The sequence below is a fragment of the Anolis carolinensis genome, chromosome 6 (genome assembly GCF_035594765.1).
Source record: "Anolis carolinensis isolate JA03-04 chromosome 6, rAnoCar3.1.pri, whole genome shotgun sequence".
NCBI classification, from domain to species: Eukaryota; Metazoa; Chordata; class Lepidosauria; order Squamata; family Dactyloidae; genus Anolis; species Anolis carolinensis.
The window spans coordinates 41513434-41523142 of record NC_085846.1 but is presented as its reverse complement, the minus strand read 5'-3'; the positions used below and the strand labels follow the sequence as shown (position 1 = coordinate 41523142).

General features: G+C 40.5%; 1 protein-coding gene across 2 annotated transcripts; it reads right to left on the bottom strand.

Moving 5' to 3' along the window:
* Nucleotides 1–164: 164 nt before the first annotated feature.
* Nucleotides 165–9408, bottom strand: LOC100563669 (E3 ubiquitin-protein ligase RNF113A). 2 transcript variants are annotated; one of them, XM_003222378.4, is made up of 10 exons: nucleotides 9248–9408; nucleotides 7801–7877; nucleotides 7299–7403; nucleotides 6733–6840; nucleotides 4898–5007; nucleotides 4309–4415; nucleotides 4070–4159; nucleotides 2381–2474; nucleotides 1626–1732; nucleotides 165–307 (listed from the first exon to the last, which is right to left on the bottom strand). In XM_003222378.4, the coding sequence occupies exons 1-10, from the start codon at nucleotides 9345–9347 to the stop codon at nucleotides 237–239; spliced, it is 969 nt and encodes a 322-aa protein (XP_003222426.1). In that variant the 5' UTR covers nucleotides 9348–9408; the 3' UTR covers nucleotides 165–236. The 2 variants fall into 2 exon arrangements, with proteins under 2 accessions (XP_003222426.1, XP_062813355.1); XM_062957285.1 differs by lacking the exon at nucleotides 9248–9408 and adding an exon at nucleotides 8583–8959.
* Nucleotides 9409–9709: the final 301 nt, after the last annotated feature.

The window sequence follows — 9709 nt, the reverse complement described above, 5'->3', positions numbered from 1 at the left end:
TTTGAAATTAAATGATTGCAGAATGCAGAAGATGCTTAAGCAAATATCAGGCAACATATTTTTCAAACATTCTGTAGTGATACAGAATATTGAATACTACAGAAAATAAGTATGCCATGCTAGAGATCTATCTTTGTCTAAAGTATGAAACCTGAAACATCAGCTGAATTTTCTATAAATTATTTATTCAGCTATTGAACTATCTTTTTGAACGAGAAAGAAATAATGACAAAGTATTACTCTGGTGCCTCAACATCATCTGGAGGTCCTTCTTCAGTCTTATGTTTTTCCAGTCTTGCTATCAATTCTGAAAAACAAACAAAAGATTAAACCTGTCAAATGCTGGCCAGGATCCTGCATGAGGAGAAAGACATAAAATTCCACCCAGGCAGAAGTGCAGCATTGCCCCTACTGCTAGAGTACCGTTTCTTGCTTTTCCCAAAACTTCATGGTGGCTATCCAGTAGTCTCAGGTATTACTGTTTATTTATATCCTGCTTTTTTCTCCATATGAAGACTCAAAGATATAGTGGTGTGCATCCAGATAAGGCATAACTGGGTACTTCCCATATTCCACATTGGATTGCGACTGTGGAGACAGGGTTCACATTCCTGCTCAACTGTGGAAGCCCAGGTGATCTTGGACAGGTCACACACTCTCAGCCACAGAGGAAGACAATGTAACTCCCCTCTGAACAACTCTTGTCAGGAAAACCACACACATTAGGGTCACCATAGGTTGACAACACCCAGTGGGTTTCCATGGCTTAGTGGGGATTCAAATCCTGTGGTACAACTACACTGACCAAGAAATGTGGGACAAAAAGTGGCAGAGCAGGAAGCAAAATGACTGTGGACTTGATCATATGTCAAGCATAGGAACTGGGTTGAAACCTGGACAGTACTAATATGCATCAGAAAGTTTGGCTCTGACTGAGTTCAAGGATCTATATTATCTGTGGCTTCATAGCCATGTAGGATTTGGGTTTCTTTTTTCAAAGCCCTTGTTGCAATGCATATCACGGGTACACCCATCCCTTAATCAGTTTCATCGTGCAATGTAGTTTGCACCTACACACACTAATTTACACTACGGGCCCTATTTCAGAGCATCCTGTGATTTTGCTTTTCCCAGTTTAAGGCCTCTTAATGCGCGTTCCTGTACACAACTGCATCATGAGTCATTAAAACACTGCTTTTGAGATGCCTTTAATCCACATCAAGTGGTGAGTGTAGATGTGGTTTCCAATGCTGAAACTACCACACAACACTGTCCCTCTTAAGCACTGCATGAAGTACTACTTATCCTGCAAGCATCCATATACCCACTAGGCAAATATGCACTGGAAGATGTATTCTGCGTAAGATGAGAAAAATGGAAACTGCCTGTCATAATGCAGCGGCTGTTATGCCACTGGGAGGGAAGCTCAGGAATGTTGCTGGCCTGGCCAAAGAGTGCTAGCACTGTTTGCAGGGTTCTTTTTCAGTGGTCAGGTATTTTTAAATGGTCACTAGCCATCTAAGTTGTATTCTAGAGAAACTGTCTATATTATAATAAGTACAATATACTTGACTAGGATAAACCTCAGTCCCCCATCAAGGAATCCACAATTGGGGTGCCAGTACCTTTAGCTGGGTTGAAGACACCATTTGTTTGTTTGTCACACACATAACACCTTTGAGATTTGCGATAATGTTGCAGGGCACAGCTCTCACAGAAGTAGTGTTTACATCTGAAAAAAGCACAAGACAACGAGTCAGCTAAAACAGATCTTTTACATAGGGGTAGAATTAAAAGGTTTCTATTCTATTCTATTCCATTTTGAGCCTGTTTGTTGATCAAATAATTTTGATTTTGTACGAGTTTCAAATTGCCATCAAAAAATAGCACACAAAATCTCTTTTAATCAGCGAATCAGCATATGGCCATTCTATGTTCAATATTAAGTTGCTTAGTTTTTCTCACGCTTTAATCAACGACAGAATGCTATTTATTAAACTCTTTCTGTATCTTCTCCCGGCCCACAAATAAAACCCAATTTAAACAGTACAAAGCATTTTTTCCCAATCCAAACATATTCAAATACTTAAAAACCCCTTAAAAGTCTAAAAAACCCCAGAATCCAATTTTCAAACAGGTGGTCTTTCAGACACATTGTTCCAAGTTATTTAGGGATTCATAAGCCAATACCAGCACCTTGAGTTAAGCTAGGAGGCAAATCAGAAGCCAGTGCAGTTCTTACAAGAATTATGTTCTATGATCTCAAAAATGCAAGATTGGCAACCTTGTTTGGAACGCTTTAAAGAAACATCTATGTAGCTCAGACTGCAAAGCCTTAAAATGTTTTTTAAGGAGAATCTGAAACCTCTAGCTATCTTACTTGGTCACCACAGGGTTCTTGAAGGAATTTCTGCAGATGAAACACTTAAAAGGAAGGTCTTCATCATCACTGCTTACTTCATAGTTTTCATCATCTGCATAAGAAAATAAGTGCTCGTTTCACCCAATTTTAATAGGATGTTCATTCTGCCCACCTCATGTGGGAATGTGTACTTGCTAAAAATAAATAGACTTCAGTATCTAGATGGAGGGGCCCCTGGTGACACAGTGTGTTAAAGCGCTGAGCTGCTGAACTTGCGGACTGAAAGGTCCCAGGTTCAAATCCCGGGAGCAGAATGAGCGCCCGCTGTTAGCCCCAGCTCCTGTCAACCTAGCAGTTCAAAAACATGCAAATGTGAGTAGATCAATAGGTACTGCTCTGGCGGGAAGGTAACGGCGCTCCATGCAGTCATGCTGGCCACATGACCTGGAGATGTCTATGGACAACGCCAGCTCTTCGGCTTAGAAATGGTGATGAGCACCAACCCCCAGAGTCAGTCACGACTGGACTTAGTGTCAGGGGAAACCTTTACTTTACCTATCTAGATGCCTTTGAAGTCACCAGCATATACTATGAAAATATTGGGCTTAATCCGCTAATTATACTAGACTTTTAAACCATCTGCCCTTGTACTCTTCTTCCTTTATTATTAAGGGAGGAGTAACTCTGCTATAGCACATTCATTAGGCAAACACTGCAAACAGAAAAAAGGGATTCTTCTTCAGTATTTATGTACTCCTTCGTTTCTAGCCCACAATCCTTGTCACCTTCAGTTTTAGTACAATATTAATACTATGTGCCATTTCCCATTCTGCAATACCACACCACCCTGAAAAAAACCCACACACCTAAATTCTTATTTCCTTATTTGGGAAACTAAGCAGGATAGGGCCTATTTAGTACTTTCCTCTGAGACCACAAGAGAATCAAACTAAAAATGTCGAGATAGAGCTAGGAATTTCAGCCTGAAGCCCTGGAGAGCCAGTATTACTCAAAGTTAACAATACTGGTTTGACTTGGTGTAGTAAGATTATTATTATTGTTGTTGTATTTATTTATACCCCACTTTATTTCTCCCGAAGGAGACTCAAAGAAGCTTAACATAAAAGCATTAGCATACAACTTAAATTGTACAAATATGTAAACATTTAAACAGAATTAAATATAAACAGTATTTTAAAATCACAGCTAAAATCCATTAAAACATTCAAAGTTAAAAATCACAGCTTCTTCCTATGTCCTGTATTGTCCTGGACAAATTTAACAAATCCTGGCCAACTGAGGATCACTAGATGGCATTTTCAAAGCAGGTTGTAGGCAATGTGACATCTCATTATGTAGGCAAAATAGCTGTAGATTTTGGAGAAAGAACTTTTAACCCTAATGGTTTCTTTAAGAATAACATGTACAAAAACAGAAATATTATGTGACTGATACTATTGCATGTTAAAATTATCAGAGAACCTTTTAAATGAAAGTTCACAATAGAAAGCAATTCCAAAGTCCCAGTTATATTTGAACTCACCCATTAAAATAGGACAAAACTTCAAAATTAATGTCTAGTAAAGGCTGGCACTGTTTTATCAAATCTTTAATGTTAAATTTGTCATCCACATTGTTTACAATGTCCCATACAAGAAGCTCAGCATCTAAACCACTTAACTACAACCAGAAGTAAAGAGATTATACCGTTAACTCCGTAGCGTCCCTCATCCAACTCTCGCTCAATTTGCCACCCATGCTTGTAGTCTGATCGATCGTGGAGAAATTTACAGCTATCTACAGAAAAACAAAGAAATGATTTGTCATCAACTGCTCCCCACATACAAGCAAACGGCACGTTTGTGGAGATTCAGAATCTTCCATAACAATTCTGGCAGAGTGAAGCAAAATCTTTAATGCGGAAAGTATGTGGGAGAGCCATTTACCTCCAAAGCCACAAAACCCGGTTTCTTTGTAGTCTTTACAGATATCAGGTTGATAGTCCCACCGTACAGTGGCCCTGAGGTGCTCTGGGGCTCGTATAGGTCCCTTCCTGAAATGAGAAATTCAAGTATAATGCAGTTCACTGTGTGCTGGCCACAAAAAGAAGATAAGGATGATAAAGGAAGAACAAAAAATGAAAAAACCAAAATTCGGTGGGTTTGCCTTCTAGAAAAATGTGAAGAAAATAAAAAACGTATTAGTGGGAAGAAGTAGCTTGATTTCAGAACAGCTATTTAAATTTCAAGACTGTAACTACAAAAAAGGTGAGAGAGGATAAATGCTGAGATACCATGAGATGTGTGTATTGCTAGATGTCTCACAACACTACTGATCTCTTGAGAATAACTGCACAGAATAAGTGCAGGATTTTTCAAAACCATTACAGGCCACTTGGAAATGGCAGCAGTAATGGTAATTAAGAACAGAATATGGTACACAAAGACTAGTAGAGAGACTAGTAGTTTCCACTCCTGTACAAATGCTTATATTCTGCGATAAATGTCACAGGGTTTGACCTTACTTTTTCCTTACCTTACCATGCCTGATGAAGCATTTCCCATTGATGTATCTTTTGGCTTCACATACTTTTGGTAATTATTGATCCCACGATAAATCTTATCATCTTCCTTTCCTCTAAGTTCCTGAATGGGGGAAGAAAGAGGGAGAGAACAACCAATCACGCATCCAGTTAGCACTGCAGCTTGACTGACATCACATGTGTCTCTTGCACATCTATCGCCATCTGTGTGTGCACACACACATAGCTTCAAGTAACCAGTCGACTCAGCATGTTCCATTAATTTTATAGGTTTTTTTCAGTCAAGGAATAGTCAGATGCGTTTTGCCACTGCCTTCCTCCAAAATATAGCCAACACTAACCGGTATTCCTTGAGGATCATGTTACTTTCTATGCATGAGTGCCATTAAGTAGCCCTAAGTGTGGCAGAAAAACAGGTTATAGGACCCAAGAGATGAAACCAGACAGGTGACAGGAAGCAGAACTAAGAAGAGTAATAAAGACATTGTTGTACCTTAAAAAGAGAATGAAGGATCCTTACTTGGCCACAGAAACCTACTGGATGATCTTGGAGAATTGTCTCAACCTCAAAGGCAGGCAAGGGAAGCCCTGCCCCTTTCAAACAAATTCTGCCAAGAAAAGCCTTTGATGGGTTTGTTTTGGGGTTGCCATTAAGTCAAAAATGACTTGAAGGCACACAACAACATATGAAACAATTTTAAGAAATAGAAGTTTTCTACTCATTTCGGGATTGTGAACAAGAAATGCAAAACACAGTGATATCTTGAGTTAAGAGTTTAATTTATTCCACAACTAAGCTCTTAACTCAAAAATATTCTTATCTCAAAGGGAATTTTTCCATTGAAATGCTATTGATCCGTTCTGCCCCCCCGAAAACCCCCCAATATTTTTGGTACATGTTTTTAAATAGGAAAATGTACTTTATAAATAACAAACAATGTATAAATGCACATTCACATAAAAGGTAAAGGATTTCCCCTGACATTAAGTCTAGTCATGTCCAACTCTAGGGGTTGGTGCTCATCTCCATTTCTAAGCCAAAGAGCTGGCATTGTCCGTAGACATCTCCTAGGTCACATGGCCGGCATGACTGCATAGATCACCATTACCTTCCCACAGGAGCGGTATTGATCTGCTCACATTTGCATGTTTTCGAAGTGCTAGGTTGGCAGAAACTGGGGCTAACAGTGAGAGCTCACCCCACTCCTCGGATTTGAACCACTGATCTTTTGGTCAGCAAGTTCAGTAGCTCAGCGGTTTAACCCATTGCGCCACCAGGAGCACATTCACATAAAACAATAAAAAGCTCAATTTTTAAATGACAGAAGCACAAAGTTGTGGCAAGGAAGCATAAAGTACAAAGTGAAGAGGCAGAAACATCGTTTTTTCCTAATTGTACTCATTCCAGCCTCCCTCTCTTGCTCTCTTTCTTCATGAAGTTAAACATACCAGGAATAAAAACCACACAAAATCAACTAAGCCAAGTTCTTCAAAGCGGACAAGATCAAAGCAGGAGCAATCTCCCAAAGAGAAGAAGAGCATGAGACACGGAGGCTGCTCTCTTGAAGCCCTAAAGCCCTGTACTGAGGTGCTAATGCCCTCTCTGACACTAGCACTCCCTCTGGCACTAGCTTTTGACTCAAAACACTGCTCTTATGTCAAAGCAAAATCTGAACAGAGAAAAAAGTTCTTAACTCTTAAGTCGAGACAGTCTTAAATCGAAGGTCAACTGTACTATGCAGAAGATTAACAAGAACATAGGTTCATTTCCTGAAGTTGTTTGAAAGCTTACAATAAAAAGGTACTATTTAACAAGTTTGATATTTACGTTCTGGATTTGTTGGCTGCGTTCAAAGATGGCTTGGGCATCATTCTCCTTCTCAGTGTCCAGCTCATATACAGCTGTTGCTCCCATGTCCTCTGGACCTACAGGTTTCTAAAATATAAGTATCATCTTATTAGGATAAAATGTTTTTAAAAAGTAATTTACAATAGCACAATCTGAATAATTCACCACAAGAGATGTACACGTTCAAGTCTTCAGCATTTATCTTTTTTTCTGTTATTAGAGTGCTAGAGCCTTCCAGCCAATACCAGCTGCAAATAGTGGCTAGGAAAGCAAGGCATACAATATTGGCTCAAAGTGAAGATAGTTGCTTACTATATTCCTTGGCATCAACTGAGATAACCTGCATAAGCAAGTTCATCTTTACATCTGAGTTAGTATGCAAAACCTAAATTATCACCAGTTAATAAAAATATTTTACAGATAAAGAACATGAGGCTGAAAGATAAGCTACTATTGCTCAAACTGTTGGGAGGCAGAAATCATGTCAATCTATAGACATCATCTAAAAGTACACAGTGGTTGCTGCTATCATAAAATATCCATACCGCAGATCTTGTAGACTTATAGGCCACTCCAATTCCTTCAGGCTTGCCCTCATCATCACTACTACTCGTGCCATATGAGGTATTATCTTTCACACTTTTTTTGGTCTGGAAAAAAATAATCAGAAGAGTGGATTTTAGACTGAGATGGGGCAGATCCTTATCTATACTTGGGAAGGGGTTTTTTCATGTCAGGACTGACCTGAGAACCTAAAGTCACTTTTGGTGTGAGAGAATTAGCCATCTGCAAGGACGTTGCCCAGGGGATGCCCGGAAGTTTTGATGTTTTTACCATCTTTGTGGGAGGCTTCTCTCATGTCCCCACATGGAGCTGGAGCTGATAGAGGGAGCTCATCCACGCTCTCCCCGGGTTGGATTCTAACTGGCAACCTTCAGGTCAGCAACCCAACCTTCAAGTCATCAGTCCTGTCAGCACAAGGGTTTAACCCACTGTGCCACCGGGGGCTCCTTGGGAAAGGATGAATTATTGAATGATGTGCAATACCTTCTGAATCATAGGATTGGAAATTTCCTTTTTCCTCTCCTTCCTGACGACCGTACTGCTTTCATCACTACTCTCCCCTGCAGAATAGAGAAAGACACGTAGAGATAGTAATTACCAAAAACAAAAACAAAACTAACTAGAGTTAGCCCAACATATCAATGGATTCTGTATCTAAAGACTCAACCGCCTATGGCTTGAAAATATTTTTTTAAATTCCCAAAAGCAAATCTTCATTTCACCATTTTATATAAGAGGCATTATTGGGGACATGATAGGCATGTTTAAAGATGTGAAAGGATGTCACATTGAGGAGTGGAAAGGCTTGATTTCTGCTGCTTTGGAGACTGGGATAAAGAGCTGTGGATTCAAATGGTAGGGGGAAATATTCCATCTAAATATTAGGAATAACTTCCTGACAATAAGAGCTGTTTGTCAGTGGAATATGCTGCCTCAGAGAGTAGTGGAGTCTCCTTCTTTGGAGGTTTTAAAGCAGAGCCTGGATGACCATCTATAGGGGAATGCTTTGATTGTTTACTCTGGCAGGGCTGGGAGCTGGACTAGATGGCCCTTGTTATCATTCTATCTGAAATGCTTGCTTTGGATCTGGGATTTGGGATCCGCTCCCCACCACCCCAATTTTAAAATAGCAGTATTTGCATATAGATACATAATCTTGGAGATGGGATCCAAGAAAACACACAATGAGATTTGAGCATACAAAACTTTTGGTATCAAATGGCTCATGGAACCAAAGCAATTGAACACTGATATTATTTATTTACCGCATTTGTAGCCCGCCTTTCTCCACCCCGAAGGGGACTCAAGGCTCCTCTTCAGACCTTTGGGTTCAACTATATTGTTTAACTAAGAGACACGCCCCCCCTCAATTACACCTGAATTTGTGTCCAAAGCAATGAAGGCAAGCAGTTTTGTTCAGTAAAAAAACAATATGTTGCTTTTGCATTGTTCCCACACAATACATTTGTATTGTGGAATATATTTTCCTTTCTTTCCTACAGCAAAAAACATGCTACCTTTTCTATGGACTCTTAAGGCCCCTTCAACACTGCCAAATAAAATCCAGATTTGTTGTGTGTCTTCCGGGCTGTATGGCCATCTTCCAGAAGTATTCTGTCCTGAAGTTGCCTCACAATCTCTGAGGATGCCTGCTACAGATGTGGGCGAAACGTCAGGAGAGAATACTTCTGGAAGATGGCCATACAGCTAGGAAAACACACAACCACCCTGTGATTCCGGCCATGAAAGCCTTTAACAACACAGTTATAGGTGACTTCGCCAATGCCTGATTCGAAACATAGGCCCCAGCGTTGTTGTTTAAAGCAGGGCGCGAATAGTCCCTCCCTAAAGGACCGGAGACGCCACACTAGTCGGCTAAGGCTCCCCCATTTCCGCGGGACCCGCTCCTTCCCGGCTCTCGGCCCCTCACCGGACTCCCTGTCGCTGGCGGGTCTCTTGCGCTGAGCCCTCCCCGGCGCGGGGCGACGCTTCTTGAAGAGGAAGCTGCAAACAGGCTGCTCCTCCGCCATCTTGGTTGCGAGTCCAAGCGGAAGGAAAGAAGGCCCGCACCGCGTTGGGGCGCTCTAGAACTTTGCGTCTCTAATGTGAGACGTTCTATAGATGGTACCACTGTGTCTGAGAGAGTCACGCACAGTTAAGAGCTTCCGAGGACGCTTGGCTCTACAAGAGGAGAAAAGGGGAGGAGTTTTAGTATAACCCTCTTTTTTGCGCATCTAGAAAATATACATATATTATATTATATTAATTATATTATATTATATTTAGGACTTTTAGGATAACTCTTTTGCACACATCTATATATATAAATGAGTGATGGCATCACGGCGACAGACAAAACAACAAAACTACAGGCCCCCCAACCTCGAAATTT